We start from the raw sequence: 27,080 nt of genomic DNA, 5'->3' as shown, positions 1-27,080 counted from the left end.
TTACAGCTCTTTAATATGTAGCTGCCTCTTTTTCAAGGGACCAAAAGTAATTAGACAATTATCTCAAAAGCTATTTAATGGGCTGTTCCCTTGTTAATCCATCATCAATTAACCACTTCGCGCACCCAGATGTGATGTATGCTGTGGGTGTCAGCTGTATTTTACAGCGGACAACTGGCACTAACAGCCGGGAGCAGCGATCGCGCTGTTCCTGACTGTTTAACCCCTCAAATGCTGCGGTCAATCGCGACCGAATCAATGAGATCGGGGGGTGACGATGGTTGTTATGGCAGCCCAGGGGCCTAATGAAGGCCTGTAAAAATGGCGATAAACTGCAATACGTTAGCATTGCAGTATATGGTATCAGCAATCTAACGATCGCTGGTTCAAGTCCCCTAGGGGGGCTGGTAAAGTGTGTAAAAAAAGTGAAAAAAGTTTTAAAAAAATTAAAAATATTAAAAGTTAAAAAAAAAATATTTTCCCATTTTCCCCCTAAAGTAATGTAACAAAAATTAAAAAGTAAACAAAATTGGTATCGCTGCGTCTGTAAAAGTCTGAACTATTACAATATACAATTATTTAATGTGCACGGTGGACAAATTAAACCGCCGAAATCGCTGTTAATTAATAAAAAGTGATCTAAAAGTTCTACGTACTAAAAAATGGTACCGATAAAAACTACAGCTCGTCCCGCAAAAAATAAGCCCTCAATCGGTAAAAAAATAAAAAAAGTTATGGCTCCCAGTGTGGCGACACAAAACATTTTTTTTAACAAAAAGTTTATTATCAATAAAAGTAGTAAAATATAAAACGCCTGAATTAGGTCCGTAAATAAGGCGCATGAACATACCGTTAGAGGCACGTCCTAATTGATGCCAGTCAGTTTTACACCGACAGTATACCAAAGCATTATATCTGTGATCTAAAGATCGTATAGTGAAGTCTCCTAGTGAGACATAAAAAATAATTAATGTGATAGAAAAATTTATTAAAAGGTACGCATAAAAAAAATGGTTTTATTTAGTAAAAGTGTGAAAATAAAATTAAAAATGAAAAATAAATAAAATAAAAACTACACATATAGGCGGAATTCACACGACATTGTTTCCCGGCCGGGTGCCGGCCGTTCATAAATCGGCCGTCACCCGGCTGCATTAGGAACAATAGACCCCTAATGGGGCTATCCACACGACCGATTTTTTGACGGGCCGGGAAAACCGGCCGTCAAAAAATGGGACATGCCCTATTTTCGGCCGGCTACCCGGCCGCCCGGCTCCCATAGAAGTCTATGGGGCCGGGTAATACACGGCCATCACCGGAATGTGTCCCGAGTGATGGCCGGGTCTACCGTCACTCGCGCACTCTTTCCTCCTTCTCACAGTGCAGAGTGTATGTGAGGAGGAGGAGGAGGGTCTTTTTTTGCTCCCTGTAGGAGTCGGAATCCCCAATCCCTGGCCAGGGATTGGGGATTCCGCTACAGGAGAAGTGCGTGACTACACTGTCCATATATGGACACAGCGATGTCACTCACTTCTGCAGCGGAATCCCCGACTCTATGGCCAGGGATTCCGCTACAGGAGAAGTGAGTGACTACACTGTCCATATATGGACACAGCGAAGTCACTCACTTCTGCAGCGGAATCCCCGACTCTATGGCTGGGGATTCCGCTACAGGAGAAGTGCGTGACTACACTGTCCATATATGGACACAGTGACGTCACTCACTTCTGAAGCGGAATTCCCGACCTGTGGCAGGGAATTCCTCTCCAGGAGAAGTCAGTGACTACACTGTCCATATATGGACATTGAAGTCAGTGACTTCTCCTGGAATGTGGGGGGGGGGGATGGGTGCAACCTACAGGGGGCTGTGTGGCATCACCTACAGGGGACTTGGTGGCAACCCCTACAGGGGACTTGGTGGAATCACCTACAGGGGGCTGTGTGGCATCACCTACAGGGGACTTGGTGGCAACCCCTACAGGGGACTTGGTGGCAACCCCTACAGGGGACTTGGTGGCATCACCTACAGGGGGCTGGGTGGCATCACCTACAGGGGGCTGGGTGGCATTACCAACAGGGAGCTGGGTGGCATTACCTACAAGGGGCAGGGTGGCATTAGCTACAAGCGGCAGGGTGGCATTACCTACAGGGGGCAGGGTGGCATTACCTATAGGGGGCAGGGTGGCATTACCTATAGGTGGCAGGGTGGCATTACCTGCAGGGGGCTGGGTGGCATTACCTACAGGGGTCTGAGTGGCATTACCTACAGGGGGCTGTGTGGCATTATCTACAGAGAGCTGTGTGTGGCAACAAATTTAAATGAAATTCATCCGATTTTAAAACGGACAGGGAAAAAAACGGATGCAAATCGGGTCCAAATCGGCCGGTAATAACGGCAACATGGCCCGGAACGCAATCGGAACGGATGCAAACCGGATGCAAACCGGCCGGGAAAATCGGCCAGGAACGGCCGATTTTCCCGGCCGACACTCGGACCCTGTCGTGTGAATGAGGCCATATGGTATCCCTGCAATCGTAATGACAAAAAAAAATTAAGTTAGCATATTATTTAAACCGCAAGGTGAACGCTCTAAAAAAAACGCAAACAACAACGGCAAAATTGCTATTTTTTCCCATTCCCTTCAAAAGAATAATAATAAAAGGTTATTCAATAAGTCCCACATACCCCAAATTGTTAGTAATGAAGTCCCGCAAAAAAACAAGCACTCATATGGCGACATTGACAGAAAAATAAAAATGTTATGGCTCTTGGAAGCAGCGATGCAAAATAAAATTATTTTAGGTCAAACGTTTTTTTATTCTGCAAAAGTAGTAAATCATAAAAAAACTATACATATGTGGTATCACCGTAATCGTACCGACCCATAGAATAAAGGTAGCATGTTATTTACACAGCACGGTAAACGAAATAAATGTAAAATGCATAGAACAATGGCTGAATTGCTGTTTTTTTATATCCCCCCCCCCCAATAAAAGTTAATAAAAAAATTCTATATACCCCAAAATGGTGTTATTGAAATATACAACTTATCCAGTAAAAAACAAGTCCTCATACAGCTATGTCCACATGAAAATATAAAAGTTATAGCTGTTTGAATATGACGATGGAAAAATGAAAAAAATAGCTTAGTCATTAGGGCCCAGAATGCAAGCAGGGGGAAGGGGTTAAATTAATACTTACATAAACCATAAAATAATAATTATAGTGCCCCTTTTCTTAGTACTCTGCCTTGTGTTACTTTGTTATTCCTGAAAATATATATCCAATGTGAAAAAATTGGGTGTTAGCATTCACCGTCAATGGGGCGTATCCCTATACATTCTGACATTGTCCAATCTGTGCTGACCGTGTTGGACCATGTAGAGACACAATCTCTTGATAGCGGAAATGGTAACACCATTTATTTATACATTTCCAGGAAGAATAACAGGAATGACAAAAAAAATGTGCCCCAGAATTGTTATTTCATGGGGTATTTATTAAAATAGACATGTCAAGAGAGCTGACAGGTCTTTTCTAACTTTTTATGATGTCATCAACAGATCTATTGGGGTCCTGCCACTGGGAACTCCTACTCCTACTCTTTCTGCAACTTCTATTCATTTCATTGGAGAAAAAACATGCATGGGTGACTACTCCTCCACTGAGAAGAGGACTTATTTGTTTATGGGACTGGTGAGGTTTCCAGTAGCTGAATACCCACTGATCTGACTTTTATGACATGTCTGAATGATGTCATAAAAATATTTTCCTGAGAAACTTCTTTAATATCTTTGTTGCAGTCATTTTGCCAATGTAAAGGGAATACAATAGAAGGCAATAGTTCAACACATGAAAAGTTTTAGTAAAAACAATTTCTGCAACTAAGAATGATTATTAAAAGGAACAGGACATTACTGGTGCCACAATACAAACCACTACACCAAACCACTTCTCTTTATATACACAGATCAAAGTATTCCTGGCATAGGAGTACACAGTGACCAAGCTTAAAGGGAAATCATTCATGGTTTAAACCATTTCTAACAATGTCAATTTAGTAACAACATCTGCTCCTTACACACATGCTATGACTACAAAACATGTATTAACAAATTCAGCCATTGGCGGCATGCTTCAATGTGGCCAGAATGGCTGCCCTGGTTGCAATAAAAGGGCACATGGGATTATTGCGAACCCCCTGCCTTTTTTTTCTCCTTTATTTTGCTTTCCTTTTTATTCAAGGTTTGTAGACTATTTGGCACTAAACAATGCTGTTTTACTTGTTTGCATAGTTTACAATGGGTTAACTGTGCATCACTGTGTGCAAGCTAATTCTAGAAGACTCTAGTTTTAGACATCAAGATCAGGAAGGCCTGCCTGGATTGGTCAGCGTGGTGAAGTGGCCGGAATGGAGTTTATTTAAACCCTGCTGTTACCTCAGAGATGTCAGTTTTAGCGGAAGAGCCCCCTGTCTCCCTCCCAGTTTTATGGACTTTCCTTCCATGTCACGTGCTTTGTCGGAGGGTTGGGTGGATATAAATATTTGTTCATTATGTGGTTTATGGTTTTAGGAGCTTGAGATATTATGGCTGAGTTAGAGTTAATTCAATTTAATGTTTGCTATAATTATTCTTATCTTTTAATAAAGAACTGCGGGCATAATTTTCCACAAGCTATGCATCTCCTATTTATTATATAAAGTTATTATTTGTATAGTATAAATGTAGCATATAATCCCATGCATAACGGGGATACAAGGGTAGAACTACCCTCAGGCTCTGCCTGTCTACAAGTGACCTTTTTGGGGAAAGCCCTTCCGAGCCTAAAAGGTGATGCCTGACATTCAAACATTTCCTCAAAATGCCCTAAACCTGTAAGAAATAAGAGAATAAAAATCTCTGTAATATACAAATCGTTAAAAATCTCCTCCAGTCCTGCACCCACGCCTGCCACCAGATCCCCATAGGACTTTTGTATACTCCAGGCATCAGTGATGCTGCGTTCCTTGTGACGTAACATCATATGGCCAGGTTGTTGAATTACCGCTGTGGGATTTTACATTGCGTTTGTGTAAATAAAAGTCAAATCAACTGATCCTGCAACCCGGTGGTCATAATACTCTGCGCAACAAAGTTTTCAAGAAGATCTAAACTTTTACAAGTATGTCAAATAGATAATAGCTTTCCCAGACTCTTACATTCCCCCTCATAGGTGTTTGTGTGTTGTGTACGTTTGTCTGTATATGTATTAGTCTACATGCACACGACCGAATGTATCTTGCAGACCGTAAAAAACGGATCCGCCAAACATGAATATTACACGGGTGGGATCCGTGTATTGTCCGTGGTTTTCATGTCACAATATACTTTAATGGGTGAGACCAATGCCGCAAACACAGACAGAAATAGGACCTGCTCTGAGTTTTGCGGCCCAGACCCACGCGGATCTGTGAAAACCACGGTTGTGTGCATGGGGCTATAGAAATGAATTGGTCAGTGTGCTATCCGTTAAAAAGACCGATAGCAGACTGGTGAAAACAACGGTCGTGTGCGTGTAGCCTGAAACTGCTTACTGTAAGTGTGTTTAGGTATACTTGGGTATGAAACTGCTTACTGTAAGTGTGTTTAGGTATACTTGGGTATGAAACTGCTTACTGTAAGTGTGTTTAGGTATACTTGGGTATGTATGTGTAGCTGTGTTTTGTTTGTCTATATATATATATATGTATGTCTATGTAAGAGACCACTCCTTGCAGCTTAGGATCCTGAACAGATTACCCCCCTATATTAACTCAGAATACCCTAATGGGGCGTACGAAGAATGGATTTTCTAAACTGGAAGGGTACTCACACAGAGCTCACAGCCTGGGAAGATCAGGTGAGTCAAGCCTGCAGGAGCCGTGCTGGCACTTGCTGGTAAATACCAAATTGTATGGGCATTGTGTGGTTTGTGGTCCTGGGCCTTCATCCTCACAGTTAGGGATGCTTAGTTAGTGCCAGAGAGGACTTTTGTATGTTTTTCATGTGGATATTTGCACCATTTGTTGAATATAATAAAACTAGAGGTTAGTAAAAAAATTGGACTGGATTTCCTGGTGTTCCTGCTGCTGTGAGTCTGTCTACCCATGGAGACGCTGATCCCATTCTTATGAAGTGGTTCACAAATAACCTATTATTTCAGAATATGCCCTGCCATTTTATATAGGACCCGGCCCCAAACGACGTCATTTAAATCAGAAATAGTTCATATGACCCCTTTATCACATTCAAAAAGGAATACAGACCTACTAAACTAATAGATCCCTATCCAGATCTATCTAAATATAGACCCCAGACCCCTAAATAAATACAGGCTCCCTACATTAATACATTGCATACATTCAGGGCCGGCCCAAGGATAGATGGCGCCCTGTGCGAAATGATCTTTCGGCGCCCCACCCCATCATTAAAAAAAATGGCCCATGAAAAAATTATAATGCCCCTTTAGTGCCCCCATACAGTAGAATAATAATATTTAATAATATAATATATTACAACCTCTTCAAGGACACAGTATTTTGTCTCTAATTGTGCCCACAGTATTATGCCACCTGTAGTACCCCTACACAGTATAATGTCCGCTTAGTGGCCCCCACACAATATAGTCCCCCCCTGTAGATTTTGCCATATAGCCTCCCTGTAGACAGTGCCATAATCCCCCACCTCCTTTTTGTAGATCGTGCCATACAGCCCCCCCACCTCCCCCTTGTAGACAGTGCCATACAGTCCCCCACCTCCCCCTTGTAGACAGTGCCATACAGTCCCCCACCTCACCCTTGTAGATCGTGCCATATAGTCCCCGCACCTCCCCCTTGTAGACAGTGCCCCCAAACAAAAACAAAAATTGTACTCACCTAAGCCCCGTTCCCATGACGAACTAAGCTGCTCCATGACGGGGATCCTGTAGCCCAGTACAGAGTTTCCCAACCTTTTCAGACTCGAAGCAGCACTGGAAAAATAAAATTTCCTCAAGGCCCCCCTACCAAAAATTGTTTAGAGAAAGACAGAAAATGGCTAAGAACAAGCACTACACTTGTAGGGTCTGTTCACACAAGTTTTTTGTAAGGCAAAAAAAATCTGCCTCAAAATTCCTTCTGCAACTGACAGCGTTGTTTGACCTTTTTTTTGTGTTTTTTCTTAAGCTGTTGAAGCGAATGCAAAAGACGCAACAAAAAAAGCTCCAAACGAGCGCCGCAGGTATTTTCTGCCTCCTATTAATTTCAATAGGAGGTCAGAGGTGGAAACCACTTGAAGACCATCAGCCCCCCACTCACAGTAAAATGACCATCAGCCCACCACTCACAGATTCCCCCTGTAGGTAGCGCCACACAGCCCCTTGTAGGTAGCGCCACACAGCCCCTTGTAGGTAGCGCCACACAGCCCCTTGTAGGTAGCACCACACAGCCCCCTTGTAGGTAGCGCCAGACAGCCCCCTTGTAGGTAGCGCCAGACAACCCCCTTGTAGGTAGCGCCACACAGCCCCCTTGTAGATAGTGCCACACAGCCCCCTGTAAAGAGCGCCACACAGCCCCCTTGTAGATAGCGCCACACAGCCCCCTTGTAGATAGCGCCACACAGCCCCCTGTAAAGAGCGCCACACAGCCCCTGCAGGGAGTGACATACAGCCCCCTGGTAGGAAGTGCTGCACAGCCCCCTGCTAAGGAGTGCCGCACAGCCCCCTGGTAGGGAGCACCACACAGCCCCTTGTAGGTAGCACCACACAGCGCCCTTGTAGGTAGCGCCAGACAGCCCCCTTGTAGGTAGCGCCAGACAGCCCCCTTGTAGGTAGCGCCACACAGCCCCCTTGTAGATAGCGCAACACAGCCCCCTTGTAGATAGCGACACACAGCCCCCTTGTAGGTAGCGCCACACAGCCCCCTTATAGATAGCGCCACACAGCCCCCTGTAAAGAGCGCCACACAGCCCCCTGTAAAGAGCGCCACACAGCCCCCTGTAGAGTGCACCACACAGCCTCTGCAGGGAGTGCCATACAGCCCCCTGGTAGGAAGTGCTGCACAGCCCCCTGCTAAGGAGTGCCGCACAGCCCTCTGGTAGGGAGTGCCGCACAGACCCCTGGTAGGGAGTGCCACACAGCCCACAGCCCCCTGGTAGGGAGTGCCACCCAGCCCCTTGGTTGGTAGTGCCCCACAGCCCCCTAGTTGGTAGTGCCACACAGCCCCCAGCCCCCTGGTTGGTAGTGCCACACAGCCCACAGCTCCCTGGTTGGTAGTGCCACACAGTCCACAGCCCCCTGGTTGGTAGTGCCATACAGCCCACAGCCCCCTGGTAGGTAGTGCAAGGACTACAAAATGCCCCTGATAGCTGGCGGGCAATAGACATTCAAAAAAGGACAACTGTGCAGGAGCACACAAAATACCCAGCTTTCCCAGCTATCAAATAAATGTGTGGAAATAAACTAAGATATAACTTTTATTTAGTCTAGCTAAAGGATTAATCCTTTTGGCTAGATTAAATAAAAGTTATATCTTAGTTTATTTCCACACATTTATTTGAGAGCCGGGAAAGCTTTGTATTTTGTGTACTCCTGCACAGTTGTCCTTGTAGATAGCAACCCCCCTTCCCATATAGCTAGCGTGACTGTAGTTCCCTGAAGGAGCGGAATCCCCGTGTGGCCGGGGATTCCGCTCCTAGAGCGCTCCTTGATGTCTCTGTCCATATATGGACAGTGACATCAGGGGAACTGCTGAAGCGGAATCCCCGTCCACACCGTTGCCGATGCTGTGACCGTCGATTCCACTCCAGGAGAAGCTCCTGTCGTTTGTGTCCATGACGTCATTGGCTTCTCCTGGAGTGGAATCCCCTGGTCATAGCGTCTGCAACGCTGTGACCAGGGATTCCGCTTCTGGAGTTTCCCCTGATGTCACTGTCCATATATGGACAGAGACATCAAGCAGTGCTCCAGGAGCGGAATGCCCGACCACATAGGGATTCCGCTCCTTCAGGGAGCTACAGTGACACTAGTAGATAGCAGAGCAGGGAGATACCTCCCTGCTCTGCTATAGTGCTGTCGCTACCGCTATAGCAGCCACAGCGGCTGCTAGCGGCGCCACCGTCCTCATGGCTGGTGTCGCCACTAGCAGCCGCTATGGCTGCTACAGCGGTAGCGACGGCCACTAAGTGAAGAAGCGCCCGGGCAGAAAGGCAACTGCCTAAGGCCGGCCCTGGGTCCTGTTAGCGAGTGGCACCTGAACCGCTGGTATTTGCAACGGTGCGGGGATACACACACCCGCTGAAGCCCCTCTTGCAGTGTGGCGGCTGGCGCCCTGTGCGACCGCACTGGTCGAACGTATCTAAGGCCGGCCATGCATACATTAATACCAGACCAGATGCAAATACTCACCTCTCCTGTCCTTGCAGTCCTCTTCCCTCCCGGGTGCCAGTGCAGACAATGTCCTGACGACACCCCGGCATCCGGATGATGTCTGCAGCGGCACTTGGTAGTGAAGAGGACTGCAGGAACAGGGAGAGGTGAGTATTTTGTCAGAACGTGGGGCACCCAGGAGATTTGCCTGCTATTCCGGGAGAGTTGAGGGTCTTGAACTTGTGTTAGTTGATGTGGAACAGAGCAGACTATTCAGTTTGTTTATTCACTACTAGTCCTATAAATGGACATCTAGCTACCAATTCTAAGTGCAAATAAATGTCCCATCTATTAGGCCCTACCTTATCACGGTTATGGAACCTCTAAAAAATTCTTCCACTTTCAGGGAGAGCCTGCTTCCATTCCTTCCATTTTGCTATTGCTATATTCTGACGGAGATATTTTTACCGCTTTGCCAAGCATCTCTGAGCAGGTTAAAATCAGTTTGCCATCCCTACTAAAAGTGACAGCATTTGCTAAATGCCGTGTTCTGATGAACCCCTGATCAAGGTCTAAGGAACCCCAGGATTCCTAATATCCATGATGGAGAAACGCTTTCTTAGACCAAGAATAAAACAAAAACTTGAAGGTATAGAAAAAAAAATTCATGGGTCATTTGAGGTTAGAATTTGTTGTGGATAGTGAAAATCACATGAAAAACATCAGGCGTGTATTCATAGGCTAGGACATTACACTAGACTTGTGTGTCTGAAATCCTGCTGGAGGCCGACGTTACTGTGCCAGATATGGATATTAAAGACCTCTGAGGTATAAAAAAAGCAACAAAGCTTCCCATTGTCGCACTTTGTTCCTACTTTAATGTTGGTTGTTTAATGATCCGACTGTACTGAGGTTTCCCTCCTACACAATGCCAGCAAAATGTATTTTCACTGACATGTGGTCCGGATTTCATTGTAAGCGTACTGTGCAAGCTCTTCCCTACTATAAATGACACATCATCTGTAATTACTAGTCCTGGCTTTCTTTTTTTCAGACACTAAATTAAAAAGAAGCTTTAAAGTGATGAACCACATCACATGTGAGGATGCCAAAAATAAATAGGCAAAATGTATTGAGCATTACGCCAGGAAATGCAGACCATAAATATCACTGATTTATATAGATTAACAAGTGATGCTTGTGCCATTTTGGAAATCTCGCTCATGGCTTCAATGTACGCAATTTACAGTAATGAGAATGTATATTCATCGTACAGTTCTTATATGGCATCTATACAATGGATAAGGGGACAAAGGTAAAACATTCTGTAAGATTGATAGGTAATGGTCTTATTTTACAATATTTTCATGTTACTATAGTGACTCTTGAACTAAAGTTGGTTATTCACATAGGGTAGAGGCTGACAGATATTTCCACCAACTCACCCATAAACATACATGCACAGATCAGCCTAGTGTGAATGTTTACTGACAAAGGCACCTCTGGCTGTGCTTATCTCCTGCGGGTATAGGTTAAAATCCTACATGACTGATCCTTGTTTCTTCGGATGGCAGATGGTAGGGTTATAATTTGGCATAATCCACATGAATCCATGGATCCATCCTGCTTTGTGTCAGTGATTCAGGGTGGTGGTGGTGACATGTCATGGGAAATGTTTGAGCAGGCATTTAAATCCCACAGCCTACCGTTATTCCTACATAGCCCCAGTCTACCCATGTTCTAATGGCTACTTTCAGCAGCATAATACAGCATGTCATTATGCACACTTCAGGATTGTTAAATTAACCCGACAATGAGTTCAGTGTAATTCAATGGTCTGGACAGTCAACAGATCTCAATCAAATAGAACACCTCTGGGATATGGTGGAACGAGAGAATGTGCAGCTGACAAATCTGTACTAGAAAGACGTACTTAAAGTGGTGACTGATTTTATTTATGCACTACAATATTAAAGGCTATATTAAAGAAATCATATTTATTTATTTTAATTGTGCATCAGTGTGATTGGTGCAACTTGCGAAATATATTTTATTAAAAATTATTTTTACTTTTTGAGATACAGCTGCTTTGTATTCTGTATACAGAGCAGCTGTATTGTTCGCTAAGACCTGAATCTGTCCGTCTTTCAGGACTGACGGGTTCAGTGAAAGCGGGTCCTGAGTGTATCTGACACGCTGGATCCACCTGTAAATCGATCACATCTAAATTTACTTTGATGTGATCGATAGCAGCTCGATCCTGCGTGTCAGAGACACGCAGGACCTGCTGTACATGAACCCGTCAGTGCCGCTGAACTGACAATTGCAAATCAGCTGTATCTCAAAAAGTAAAAATTATTTTTAATAAAATGTATTTAGGAAGTTGCACCAAACACACTGATAGACATTTTTGTTTAAAAAAAACAAACAAAAATGAGTAGTTGTGAAATACTAAAAGTATATAAGGAGATTATGATAATAAATTCATACATTTGAGGCTAATCATTTGTGAGGACTTAACAATCTCTGTTTACATGCAGTGATCACCACAATTTGGCATGTCATTTACATGAATTATTAGTAGATGTGATTGGAGAGACCTAGAACAAGAATTGTAGTGTATAAACCCACATATAGCAGAGGCGTAGCTAGGTTCTCCAGCACCCGGGGCAAAGATTCAGTTTGTTGCCCCCATCACCCCGAACCTCTTTCCTGACATCTCCTTCCCCCTCCCCATGTTTGCTTTCTCTACCAATCAATGTGATGTCATTTTTTTTTTTTAATGTAACTCGAGCATAAAACCATTTGTACATTTTACAAGCAATATAGTTATATAAGGGAGTGAACATAAAAATAAATTAAACGAAAATAAGTAAAGAGTTCAGTGCCTGACTAGAACAGATTGTATAACTGAGGCTAATGAGACTATATGTTGACATAATGAACAGCCCCCTCTTGTTGATACAGTAGTGGCACACGTATAGTCACGTCAGGGACTTCTCCAGGAGTGGGATCCCTGGGACAATCGTCAGCAACGCTTTGGCTGGGGATTCCTCCACACCTCCCAACTTTCAAGTAGAAGGACAACTGATGCGGCATCCATAGCAACACAGTATAATGCCATCTAGCTGCCCTCACACAGTATAGTGCCCTCTAGCTGCCACCATACAGTATTAGACCAAATAGCTGCCACCATACAGTAGAACGCCCCCATAGATGCACCCATACAGTATAAAGCCCGCACAGATGCCCCCATACAGTATAATGCCCAATCAAATTCCCCGATACAGCATAATGCCCCTATAGCTGCTCCCATACAGCATAATGCCCCTATAGCGTCCCCATACAGTATAATGCCCCCATAGCTGCCCCATACAGTATAATGCCCCATAGTTGCCCCATACAGCTTAATGCCCCAAAGCTGCCCCATACAGCTTAATGCCCCCATAGCTGCTCCATACATTATAGTGCCCTATAGCTGCCCCTATACAGTAAAATGAACCCACAGCTGCCCTGTACTGTATAATGCCCCTATAGCTACCCCCATACAGTATAATGCCCCCATATCTGCCCCCATACAGTATAATGTCGCCTTAGATGCCCCATACAGTAAAATTCCCCCATAATGGCCCCATACAGTATAATGCCCCCTTAGATGCCCCTAGTGCCAGTGCCCACATAGATATTACCACAGTGCCCATGTAGATAGTTCCCACAGTACACATGTAGATAGCACCAGTATCCCCTGTAGATAGTGCCCATATATACTGTGACAGTGCCCATGTATATCGTGCCACACCCCCTTGAGGATAGCACCACCATCCCTGTATATAGCCCTACCCGCTACCCCCCTGTATTGGGACCCCCTCTAGGAGCGGAATCCCCAGCCAGAGAATAGGCCGGGGATTCCGCCCCTAGATGCTACTGTTCATATATGGACAGTGACATCACTGTCCATATATGGACAGTAATGTCAGGGGCTACTCCTGGAGCGGAATCCCCTGCCATATCGTCGGCAACGGCGATTCTGCTTCAGAGCAGCCACTGACGTTACTGTCCATATATGGACAGTGACGTTGTGGCTCTTCTGAAGCGGAATCCCTGTTGCTGGCGCTATGGCAGGGGATTCCGCTTCAGAGGAGCCACTGATATCACTGTCCATATATGGACAGAGAGCGCTCCTCCGCTCGCCGAGGACTCCCGCCACAGCGCTACTTAGTACCCTGTCCCCGGGGAAGTCCTTGACGTTACTGTCCAAATATGGACAGAGACGTCAGTGACTCCCCTGAAGCGAAACCCCTGTTGCCATCGCTTTGGCAGGGAATTCCGCTCCAGGAGTAGCCCCTGACGTTATATATATGGACATTAAAGTCAGGGGTTACTCCTGGAGCGGAATCCCTTCCATAGCATCGGCAACAGGGATTTCGCTTCAGGGGAGCCACTGATGTCACTGTCCATATTTGGACAGTAACGTCAAGGACTTTCCCGGGGACAGGGTACTAAGTAGCGCTGTGACGGGAGTCCTCGGCAAGCGGAGGAGCGCTCTCTGCTCCTCCGCTCTGAACTGATGCTGAAGCAGGGAGCTTACTGTTCCTTGCATTAAATTCAACTGTATCTGCGTGCTGAGGACGCAGATACAGTTGACTGTGGGACATACTACCGGCCGCCTGGGATGGATGAGAGGTATGATTCCTCTCCTGGAGGAGGTGCCCCTGACGTCACTGTCCATATATGGATAGTGACATCAGGGGGGATTCCGCAGCAGGAGGAGTAGTCAATTGTACCTGCGTTCCCACTGTCTCAGCCAGTTGCGCCGGAGCACATGCCCTGCCTGCCAACCCCCCCCCCCCCGCTACGTCTCTGCATATAGTCATGATCTAAATCACAGAGAAAAAACTGCAACACTATAGCAAGTCTATAATCACCATATCGGCATATAGATGCACTAACACTGCTATGTAAACGGCCGCGAAAATTGCTTAAAACTCATTGACATTGACTTATTATGGCCCCTTGTCCTGAACGGTCACCTAATAATGTTTTACCAATGCATACACTCTAGGATCAAAGGTATCATTGAGAAAAATACATTTTAAAGATTTTTCTTTCAGTGTCTTTTCAGTTTTTCAGCACATGCTCAGGAAGAATGTGGGTGGGTAGATTGTGGTAACCTGTTCTTTAGAGTAACCAGCATCACCACAAGAAAATTATAGACTGAAAATGCCAAATATGCTGCTTGTGTTTCTATTTGCATAAGAAACTCAGGTAAATATAACACACTGGTTCTTGGTCATTTATTATTTAAGGCAGAAAGTGTATTTACAATATACTTTGTGTGCACTAGGTCACTATAGTATCATTATTATTGTATTTCTAAGAATTGGATTCATAGTAAAATATATCATATAATGCACCAACACATAGGCAGAACATCTACAGGTGCAGTAGGTTTTGTTCTGCATCAGTGGACAATATTCCTTTTAAACCTTTGTAGCTAGTGAACGAGGCAGTAAGAGACAAGGGCATTGTTAACTCTAAGCCGGGTGATCCAAAACAGCATCAAATAAATAATTATAGTTGTATAGCATCCTAATAATGACCCACACAGCAGGCAGATACACAGTGCCACATAACGCCAAGGGAAATAGAGCTTTTTTTGTCTAGACTCTAGACACTAAACACTAACAAACTATAAATATTGCATACATCATCCATATAAATAAGGGCAGCCCATAGAATTTCTGGGCCCACAGACAAGACAATAAAACAGATTAATGCCAACATCCCTAGTGTTCTAAGACAGTAAAGGGGTTAATGCCAGCTTTCATGGTGGCCATTAAAGAGATTAATTCCAGCATCCCTGGATTTACTAGGTTAGTGAAGGGGTTAATGCCAACTTCCCTGGTAAATCTAAAGTAGTGGAGGGGTTCATGCCAAAATACCTGGCAGTCTAGTACACTGAGAGAGTTGATGGTAACATCACTGGGGGTTAGGACAGTGAAGGGGTTAATGTTTGCATCGTAGGTGATCTAGGGCAGCTGAGGGGTTAATGTCTGCATCCCTGGTGGTCTAGGGCAGTGAAGGCATTGATGTCTGCATATTTGGTTTTCTATGGAAATGAAGGGGTTAATGTCTGCATCCCTGGTGGTCTTAGGCAGTGAAAGGGTTATTGTCAGCATGTCTCATTCAGCCTTGTTTTCCATCCTTGCACTGATCATAGAACAAGGAGAGGATAAAGAGGACTGTGAGACATTGTTTTAGGATTAATTTTATAATATGTCTGTACGGAGATTGGAGCTTCATTTTTCTGAAAGGGAGCTCTAAATCTCCTGAGTCCTTTTACTCAGTCAACGTCATAAGATAACATTTTGGGTGCATGTTACCACCAATAGAGGGAGCCAACTGGATGAAATACCAGCTGTATGAAATTCCTATGCAATGAATTTATAACACACACACACACACACACACACACACACACACACACACACACACACACACACACACACACACACACACACACACACACACACACACACACACACACACACACACACACACACACACACACACACACACACACACACACACACACACACACACACACACACACACACTCTTCAGGCTTACGCTATGTCTGTCAGGGGAAGCAGTTCAGTGCCTCCCACCACAGAGAGTGGTATAGCTGGGGGAGGGGGTGTGAACAAGCCACTATACCTTGTTGTGTGGACTGCTTTTATGGTAGGTACATTACTGCTCTGTTGTCCAATATCTTGAAATAAAAGCTTAGGGCAGCTTAATATCAAGCCTATTGAATCTTTGTTTGGCTGTCTGACACTAAAGAAATTTGATTGCGAGTGGATCCTGACATTTTAAGGTTCGGCAAACAAATATCATAAGTCTGGCCTGCTTTTTCTGTAGCTAATAACAATGGCTACAATGATCACATTTCTTGCTGCAAAAACGATACAATTAGCCAATGAACGAGCGTTTAGGGCAATGATCGGGAACAGGCCTTCATATGAACGCTCGTTTGCCCAATCACTGGCCCGTGTAAAAGGGCCCTTAGCGTACTTTGATGAAGATTGATGTATTTTTTCCTAGAAACTTTACATTATAATATTAAACTTTGTTTTGAGAGTACCGGAAATGTACATTATCAGAAAAGATAATGGCTAACTTTTGCTGAGTTTACACTACTGTTGCGGAAGCGACAAAGAGTTGCCGGATCAGTCACCCGTTGGATACCACCAGCGGCTGACGAACTACATTGACTTATAATGTGGTCTGTCAGTTTCCATCGTGGTTTTTGTCATTTTGAGTGGAACGCTTTTCTTTTAATCAAAACTGCCGAGGCTGCAGATGGAGGCTCTGAACGGAACTTCTGACAGCATTGTGAACGGAGCCTTACATAAACCTGATAGGATGCTGTATATTAAATACAACTATACATATAGGTTTATATTAATCTATTACTAGAAATTATCTACACATATTGTATAAAGACAGATATTTAACCCTTTACCTCTTTGGCCACTTTTGACCTTCCTGGCAAAGCCTCATTTTTTCAAATCTGACATGTTTCAATTTATGTGGTAATGACTTCGGAATGCTTTAACCTATCTAATCGATTCTGAGATTGTTTTCTCGTGACACATTGGACTTTATGTTACTGTCAAAATTTGCTCGATACATTTCGTATTTAATTGTGAAATCACCAAAATTTTGCAAAAAAATTGCAAGAATTTGAATTTTTCTAAATTTAAATGTATCTGCTTGTAAGGCAGGAAATTATACCACACAAACTAGTTGCTAATTAACATTCCCCATATGTCTACTTTAGATTGGCATCGTTTTTTGAACATCCTTTTATCTTTCTAGGACGTTACAAGGCTTAGAACTTTAGCTGCAATTTCTCACATTTCTCACAATTTCAAAAGGCTGGATTTTCAGGGGCCGGTTCAGTTGTGAAGTGGCTTTGAGGGTCTTATATATTAAGAACACCCAATAAGTCAACCCATTTTAAAAAAAATAGCACCTCGCAAAGTATTGAAAACAGCATTTAGAAAGTTTCATAACTCTTTAGACATTTCACAGGAATTAAGGCAAAGTAGAGGTGAAATTTACAAATTTCATTTTTTTTTTTCCAGAAATTCATTTTATATCCATTTTTTTGTAATACAGAAGGTTCTATAGTAGAAACGCAACTCAATATTTATTTCCCAGATTCTGCAGTTTTTAGAAATATCCCACATCTGGCCCTAGTGTGCTAATGGACTGTTGTAGCACCGGCCTCAGAAGCAAAGTAGCACCTATGGATTTTAGGGCCTCCTTTTTATGAGAATGTATTTTAGGCACCATGTCAGGTTTGAAGAGGTCTTGTGATGCCAAAACAGTGGAAACCCCCACAAGTGACCCAATTTTGGGAACTACACCCCATGAGGAAATGATATAGGGGTATAGTGAGCATTTTGACCCTACAGGTTTTTGCAGAAATTATTGGAAGTAGGCCGTAAAAAAGAAAATCTACATTTATCCCAATAAAACATAGGTTTTTCTCATTTGTTTTCATTCCCACAAGGACTAAAGGAGAAAATGCACCACAACATTTGTAAAGCAATTTCTAAAGAGTAAAACAATACCCCACATGTGGTTATAAATGGCTGTTTGGACACACGGCAGGGCTCAGAAGGGAAAGAGCACCATTTGACTTTTGGAGCTTAAATTTAGCAGGAATTGTTTGCGGAAGCCAAGTCGCATTTGCAAAGCCCCTGAGGGGACAAAACAGTGGAAACCTCCCACAAGTGACCCCATTTTGGAAACTACACCCCTTAAGGAAATTATCTAGGGGTATAGTGAGCACTTTGATCCTACAGGTATTTTGCAGAAATTATTGGAAGTAGGCAGTGAAAATTAAAATCTCAATTTTTTCAAAGAAAATGTAAGTTTAGATATTTTTTTCTCATTTCCACAAGGACTAAAGGAGAAAAAGCACTGCAATATTTGTAAAGTAATTTCTCCCGAGTAAAACAATACCCTACATGTGGTCATAAACGGCTGTTTGGACACACGGCAGAGCTCAGAAGGGAAAGAGCGCCATTTGGCTTTTGGAGCTCAAATTTAGCAGGAATGGTTTGCGGAGGCCATGTCACATTTGCAAAGCCCCTGAGGGACCGAAACCTTGAAAACGCCCAAAAAGTGACTCCATTTAGGAGATGACACCCCTTGAGGAATTCATCTAGGGGTGTAGTGAGCATTTTGACCCCACAGGTGTTTCATAGATTTTATTAGGATTGGGCAGTGAAAATAAAAACAATCTTTTTTTATTCAATAAGATGTAGCTTTAGCTCAAAATTTTTCATTTTCTCAACAAATAAAGGAAAAAAAGAAACCCTAACATATGGAAAGCAATTTCTCCCGAGTACGGAAATACCCCATATGTGGTCATAAACTGCTGTTTGTGCACACGGCAGGACTCAGAGGGGAAGGAGTGACATTTGGCTTTTGGAGTAAAGATTTTGCTGGATTGGTTTCTAGTCGCTATGTCACATTTACAAAGCCCCTGTGGGACCAAAACAGTGGAAACCCCCCAGAAGTGACCCCATTTCGAAAACTACACCCTCAAGGTATTCACCTAGGGGTGTAGTGAGCATGTTAACCCCACAAGTGTTTTGAAGAAATTAGTGTGCACTCGATGTTGCATAGTGAAAATTGGATTTTTTGCATGCATATGCCAATATGTTGCCCAGCTAGTGCCACCATAACAAGACAGCTCTCTAATTATTATGCTGTGTTTCCTGGTTTTAGAAATACTCTACATGTGGCCCTAATCTTTTGCCTGGACGGTCGACGGCTCAGGAGTAAAAGAGTACCATGCGAAGTTGAGGCCTAATTTGACGATTTACAAAGTATTAGTTCACAACTGCAGAGGCTCTGATGTGAAGTAATAAAAGAAACTCTTGAGAAGAACTCATTTTGAAAAAGACACCCTAAAGGCATTTATTAAGGGTTGTAGTGAGCATTTTGACCCCACAGGTCTTTTCTATAAATGATTGCGCTGTGGAAGGTGCAAAGCAATTTCAATTTTTCCCTAGATATGCCATTTCATTGCCAAATATGTTGTGCCCAACTTGTGCCACTGGAGACACACACACCAAAAATTGTTAAGAGGGTTCTTATATGTGGCAAACAGTTTGGGCACACTGTAGGGCTTAGAAGGGAGGGAGCGACATTTGGTTTTTGGAGCGTGGATTTTCTTGGTAGTAGTTTTGTTTGCAGTTTTACTGGTATTTTAGTTTATAATGTGGGGGTATATGTGAGCTTGGCAAAGTACATCAGGGGCATAGTCAGGTGGTATATTAATGGTGAAAAATAATCCATAGATGTGTGTTACGCTGTGAAGCAACCCTTTATGCACAGGCCAGTGTCGCACTGATAAATGGTGTCCTTCCTTATCCCCCTTTTGGTCCACACTCGGCAGCTTTGCAGTTTGGTGAATTTTGCTGGGAAAGTGTCCTGGTATAATACGGGCACCCTCGCTTCCAGCAGATACGTTGCTGAACTCCTTCCTGGTTCCCTAATTTTAGGGCCTTGATGAATCGCCTTTTGAAACAGAAGAAATGTTGCCCTCCTGCCTGCACAACTGCATATTTTTCTTTTCTGACTTTTCGGAGCCTTAACTAATTAATTTTTTTCATAGACATAGTGCTATGAGGGCTGTTTTTTTGCGGGATGCGCTGTAGTTATTTTTGGTACGATTTTTGGGTACATACGACTTTTTGATCACTTTTTATCCTATTTTTTGGTAGGCAAGGTGACCAAAAAACAGCAATTCTGGCATAGTTTTTTAAGGCTTTTTTTACATGTTAGCTTTATTCTGCGGACCAGTACAATTCTGGCGATGCCAAATTTATAGCACTTTTTTATGTTTTACAACTTTTTGCACAATAAAATTACTTTTGTAAAAATAATATTTTTTATGTCGCAAGGTTGTAAGAACCATAACTTTTAAATTTTTTCGTCGACGGAGCTGTATGAGGGCTTGCTTTTTGCGAGACGAGCTAGGTTTATATAGGTACCATTTTTGGATACATGCGACTTTTTGATCACTTTTTATTCCAATTTTTGTAGGGCAAAGTGACTAAAAAACTGAAATTCTGTCATTCTTTTTTAAGTTTTTTTTTTTACACCATTCACCACGTGGAATAAATAACATTATATTTTTAGAGTTCAGGCCGTTACAGACGCGGTGATACCAAATATGTATGGTTTATTTCTTTTTTTCAATAATAAAGGACTTGATAAGGGAAAAAGGGAGATTGTGTTTTATGTTATTACTTGAAACTTTACTTATATTTTTACAACTTTTTTTTCACTTTTTTTTACACTTGTCTTTAGTCCCACCAGGTGCAACTGTCAGATTCTTTTTTTCTAATACATTGCACGAACTATGTAGTGCAATGCATTAGATCTGTCAGTCATTCACTGACAGCAAGCCGATTAGGCTTCGCCTCTGGGCGGGGCCTAATCGGCTTTCATAATGGCAGAGCAGGAGGCCGTTGTTAGGCCTCCTGTTGCTATAGCAGCAGTCAGCAGCCCTGCTATAGCATGCAGGGCTGCCAATCTGCTGCCAACCTCTAAAATGCAGCGATCGCTTTTGATAACTGCATCTGAGGGATTAATGGCAGGAACTGGAGCTAGCTCCGGTTCCTGCCGTTACAGGTGGATATCAGCTGTAACATACAACTGACATCCAGCTCTGATGACGCCGCCTCCGGTCGGGGCCTGAAAGTCTTCCGTACTAGGAGTAACGGGAGGCTATTGTTAGGCCTCCGGTTGCCTTTGCAGCCACCGGCACCCCGGCAATTTCATTCACTGAGCCGGTGTCAACCATTTGTCATATGGATACAGAAAAATGCAGGAAGCACTAGCTTTCCATGACGTATCCATACGACAAATGTCGGGACGTGGTTAAACACACTAGGTAGTAAAGCACCAGGGGTAAGGGCAAAACTCATAACTTGATCTTTTGCCCAGTCAGTGCCTTTAAGCCCAAGGGTATGTTCACATGCACTAATTACGGACGTAATTCGGGCGTTTTTGCCCCGAATTACGTCTGAAAATAGCGCCTCAATAGCGCCTCAAATAGCGCTGTCAAATGACGGCGCGTAAATAGACGCCCGCGTCAAAGAAGTGACCTGTCACTTCTTGGGGCGTAATTGGAGCCGTTATTCATTGACTCCAATGAATAGCAGCGCCAATTACGTCCGTAATGGACGCGGCATTCAAGCACCTTCACATGCCGTTACGGCTGAAATTACGGGGATGTTTTCAGGCTGAAACATCCCCGTAATTTCAGCCGTTACGGACGCCCTCGTGTGAACATACCCTAAGGCTACACTGAGACTTTCTGTAGTGCTATTAATTGATTTTTCACTATCGAGCACAGCTGCGGTCCAAAGGAATACATTGAGTTGCATGCAGTCTTGTGGACTGCAGCTGTCACTTAGTAGCTAAAAATCAATCACTAGCACTACAAAATGTCTCCGTGTAGCCTTAGCGTGAAAATGAAATGTGTAAAACTAGAACATTTCCCCTTAGTTTAATAAAGAAAGGCGGCCTCTCAACATTATTGATACTTTATAGGAATCAGTGGCATCATTGTCATAGGTAGTCAGCCAAACCGAGAACATGTCTCTATAAGAAAACATCAATCTATAAGTAACAATAAGAGTACCATTATCTAAGTCTTCGGACCTAAATTAGCAGTTTAATAAAGAAAGGCGGCCTCTCAAGATTATTGATACTTTATAGGAATCAGTGGCATCATTGTCATAGGTAGTCAGCCAAACCGAGAACATGTCTCTATAAGAAAACATCAATCTATAAGTAACAATAAGAGTACCATTATCTAAGGCTTCGGACCTAAATTAGCAGTTCAATTACAGAATATTGGTGGAATGCCACACTCTATTCTATGCCATTCTATTGTATTTTTTAACTTATCAGTGATGATTTATCTTTGCCATATCTGTTGTCCTATCTGTTCTGTGGTGTTATTACTGTTAAACATCGGTATAGCCATTGGCTGATGTGGACACATGACAACTTTGATTGTGGCATACAAGCGGTTAATGGCGAACATCAGAGGTTACTCTGATCTCTGTCGAGAGATCACTATGACGAAAATTGACATTACAGAATGGGAACTTACCCCCACCCATGATGTACATTCATCATGGGGTATTACGTGGTTAAGATTATGCATCACAGGGACAGATCTCTTTAAATACGTGTAGCTTTTAACACTAACGCTATGCTTGCAACTATGATAAAGAAAAATCACATCAATTCGAATCATTTGAATACTGTTCGTAGATTGTAGTTGTAGCATTATGAAATGTATGTGGAAATTCACCATAAGGCGCATTGTGGTTGTGGATTTCCAGCAGATGATCCAATGAGAATGAATATGTTCAAATCATTACATTTGATTGATAAGTTCTCAGATCATCTCTGGTCACCTTCATATACTGATGTGCGGGAATATTACTTAGCAGTGAAGCTCAGAACATCTCAAGTTTCTGAATATGTGCAACCCAGACACAATCTATGAACTAGATATACATATATTGTAAAGGAAAAGGTTGTCCTTACCCATATTGACAAAACTCATGACTGTGTCAGCCTCACTGATGACTGCTCCCAATGGAGGGCTTTGTGTGCTTAGAGTAGTGAACAGTGGCCTTGATACCCCTTGCCCTCCATCATCCTCTTCCTCGCTGCACATAGCATGATAAAGATCCAACATGAACAAGGGTGCTGATGATGGGAACTGGCCTCCATTCGCAGGTCTGGGTCTCCCAGGCAACCCCAAGATGGAAAGTATTTCTCTCTGCATTTCACGCTTTTCTCTACCACTTAATTTCCTTTGGATAAAACTTGATCTGAGATGATTTTTCACAAAACTTCCACTAGTAAAATGGCACAAAAATCCAGCAATACAAAGTATGGTCCAAATATAGCGTAAACCGCTTGACATCTTAGCAGTTAATAGAACAGTTAGTGATATAAAATAAATATATTACCATCCCTGAATCCAGAGGGAACAGTTCAGTCTATGATCGAAAGTCTTCTCTTCAGCTTCGCTGTCTGGATACTTGTCATATACAATTTCCACTATAATTCAAGGTTCAGGAAAACTACAAGTGCTGGATCTGAACTTTCCTCCAGTAACAGGTAAATCTTGCTTCCCCAAAAAAGAGAATGTATACCTAAGGAGACAAGGAATTCCTGGCAGAGCTGGCTTTAATTTCCTTGAGTGATTACAAGTTCTTAAGTCTCCTGCCTGTTCCAAGCAGACTAGCAGAAACCTTCCTCCAGCAATGGGCTCTAGAGGTCTCCAGCTCTCTGTCCTTGCTTTGTAACTTGGCAAATTAAATTATAGGTGTTAACTTGCAATCTGCCCAGGGAATGATTGGTTAAGCATTTGGTCAACATGTTTTTTCATTTATGATGAAATCTGATTATTTCGTAGGTGCACACTTCTTCTGAGCAATATTCATTGCTGGAAATGATTTTGGTGGCACATTTTCTCGGAGGATGTGAAATGAATATTATTCTGTAATACATGAACAGCTAACTTTGTTTAGAAACTGGTTACATTTAACATACATTCTTCCAAACTGTGAAAATAGATTTTTAGCCAAATACGACTTAAATTTTAAATTTATATATTCCATGATATCATGCTTACCTTTATTGGTAAGGGTTAATAATAAAGCCGTGCGTCTAAAAAAGTAACTTAAGTTCTATGGTCAATGTTTATTGGGTTGACACATCAACATATTTCCCCTGTCAGGAGAATCATGTAAGGTGGCCATTTACATGCATGTTTTTTCTAGAATTGGAACAATTTAACAGAAATGCCATTGTTTCTATTGTAGTCGAATAAATGGTTATCGTTACGGAAACAGTTCAGTCTTCTCAATTGATTCAATCATTGATTCAATCATTTTGTCTATTTACAAGTTGCAGCAAGGTTAATTCCTTGGTAATATTGCCATGACAGTTATTATGCCCCAGTCACCCTGACTTGGTACTTCCAAATGAACCGTGTATTAACATATTGGAGCAGGAGGACTGTGTGAGCTGTGCGGTGTTTGCGTAAACTTGAACCTAGAGTCCTGTAATTTTTGGAAAAATATTATATAGCTGAAAAGACAGAATACCCAAGATGTATGTGATAATTGATTTTATTACATACTTACGATTTGAAGAAAAATAAATGATTTGGCTATTTGTGTGAACATGTGAGCTCTTGGTCTCATTTCTGTTCTTGATACTTACTGACTCTATAGCTGCCATGCAGAAGGGAACATACAGCACTAGGAGATACAGCACTAAAAGCAGTTTAACATTTAAAGTGTCCAAGTGTCCGCCGTTTCTTCCCCTTCTTTCCTTTTTGCTTTCTGTCTTCCCGATTTCCCTCCCCTAAATCTTTGATGTACTTATTTCTGGGTACCGTCTTGCCCTGTTTGCATATTTGTCTTACTTTTTTGGTACTTCTTACACTTCTTCTTTATCTGCACTTCTTTCGCTCACAGGCCCCGCAGTCGTTGAAGGGAGGGTGTTGTAGAGAAGTAGGAGAGTGCATCTTTTTACTAAAGTGCTTTATTTTTGCATTTTGACTTTGCATAGAAAAAAAAAACCACTTGGAAGTTGTGGGATCATATTTAGTAGTCTCCACACATATATCATTAGCTTCTAGCCCATTTGTTTCTAGTATTTACGACAGACAATAAATTCCTTTTAGTTTAGACAGCAGGATAATGCCAGGTGTAATAAAATCCTGGCTTTGGATACCCGACACCTTGACAAATAGATATTGGTATTAAAGGTACCATGAATTCAGCCATAGCATTATATTTATCAAAATTCTAAAAACATCTTAAGCACCTGTTCACACAGAGTTTTTTTGCAAGCGGAAAAATCGGCCTCAAAATTCCTTCAGGAATATTGAGGCAGATTTTGACCTGCCGGCAGAACATTTGCCTCATTTTTCAACATTTGCCGCGTTTTTCACGCTGCGTTTTTCGGCCATGGCCATTGAACTACCCCTTAAAGTTAAAATTATATAAATATTGTCAAATAAATATTTTTTCTTACCGGAGTTATCCTGAGATTTTCACAAGGCAAATATTCCATATACTAAATACAAGTGAAAGACGACAGTGCCACCATATGGCTATGGAATGAATGGCTTGCTAACAAGTTAAAAAAAAAAAAAAAAAGTTAAGTTCTGATCTAATACTATGATTTTCATCTAATACACACAAGCTCCGTTTTGCAGTAAATACACAGATTCCTTTGTGTTGACTTACAGTGTCGTGTGTGTGTGTGTATATATATATATATATATATATATATATATATGTATGTATATGTATATATGTATCAGTGTGTATGGTGCAACTATGTAATTACTTTTTACTAAAAATTATTTTTACTTTTTGAGATACAGCTGCTTTGTATCCTGTATACAGAGCAGCTGTATCTTGAACTGAACCTATAAACTGACGGGTTTAGTGACAGCGGGTCCTGCTTTTCTCCTAACATGCAGGATCGAGCTGTTACTGATCACATCTAAGTTCATAACTCAGATGTGATCGACAACAGATGGATTCTTAATGTTCTAGACACGCAGGACCCGCTGACACTGAACCCGTCAGTACCGCTGATCCGAGGATTCAGGTCTCAGAGCACGATACAGCTGCACTGTATACAGGATACAAAGCAGCTGTATCTCAAAAAGTAAAAATAATTTTTTAATAAAAAGTAATTAGAAAGTTGCACCAAACACACTGATAGACATTTTTATTTTTTAAAAAAAAAAGTTTTTAAAGGTGTACATAGCCATACATGTTAGATATATGTTAGCACTAGGACCCACCACTATCTAATGTTTATGGGTGCAGTCTGATTGGCTTTTATCATGACTCATGTGTCACATTATTGCTCATCTTATTCGTGTTACTTTGTATGCAGTATTTTCATGTAAACTATTTATATTATTGTAAAGTCTGGCTTAAGATATCACAAAGGGTTTTACATTTTGCAAGTGATCTTATCATGGATCACTTCATAGTTTTTCTATGTACAGTGTTTTAAAACTTTTTAGGTGGTTCAAATAGTGAGTGGTATTCATTGATTTATGGTTGGATTTGCATTTCTTCGTATTTCCCTTTTCTTTATTGTTTCTGTATCGCTATTGGACTTCCAGTGATGCCGTGTTTCATTGACATGGCAGTGTAAAAGAGCATTGTCATTACGTTTAACCCACTGCAAAAGGGGTGGAGATCCGCCAGTAGCATGGACCCATTTCCCTTCCCAATCAGCTTCTGGCAGAGCGATCTATAATGTGACTCAGGGTTATCCAAACGAAAAAAAAAAAATAATAATTCTTTACTCCCATAAAGCAAACAGAAAATGGAACATTTCATAGTTAAAGGGATTGTAAGATACCAGAATGGAGCAGAACTGCAATACCATACACAGCCCATAGATCAGAGTGGCGCCGTTTCTGGAAAAAAACAACCATATTATTCTAATCTCATACAACCCCTTTACGAAGCACATACAGCATACACCCCAAAAACCTGATGTAAACAAAGTATTAAGTTCCATATGCTGGCAACAGCACAAAAGGTATAGAAAG

The 27,080-nt window shown here is 42.3% G+C and overlaps 1 protein-coding gene across 1 annotated transcript in view; it reads right to left on the bottom strand.

Annotated features, from left to right (window-relative positions):
• Nucleotides 1–23,979, bottom strand: part of LOC142741072 (bone morphogenetic protein 8B-like) — a 70,105-nt gene extending 46,126 nt beyond the window's left edge. Inside the window, exon 1 of the mRNA XM_075850461.1 lies at nucleotides 23,021–23,979. Coding sequence (XP_075706576.1) covers nucleotides 23,021–23,405 — 385 coding nt within the window. The 5' untranslated portion in view covers nucleotides 23,406–23,979. The remainder of the gene's footprint in view (nucleotides 1–23,020) is intronic.
• Nucleotides 23,980–27,080: the final 3,101 nt, after the last annotated feature.

This window comes from Rhinoderma darwinii, chromosome 2, assembly GCF_050947455.1.
Source record: "Rhinoderma darwinii isolate aRhiDar2 chromosome 2, aRhiDar2.hap1, whole genome shotgun sequence".
In the NCBI taxonomy this organism is placed as follows: Eukaryota; Metazoa; Chordata; class Amphibia; order Anura; family Rhinodermatidae; genus Rhinoderma; species Rhinoderma darwinii.
The sequence above is the reverse complement of the archived record's forward strand: the minus strand, read 5'-3'. Positions and strand labels throughout refer to the sequence as shown.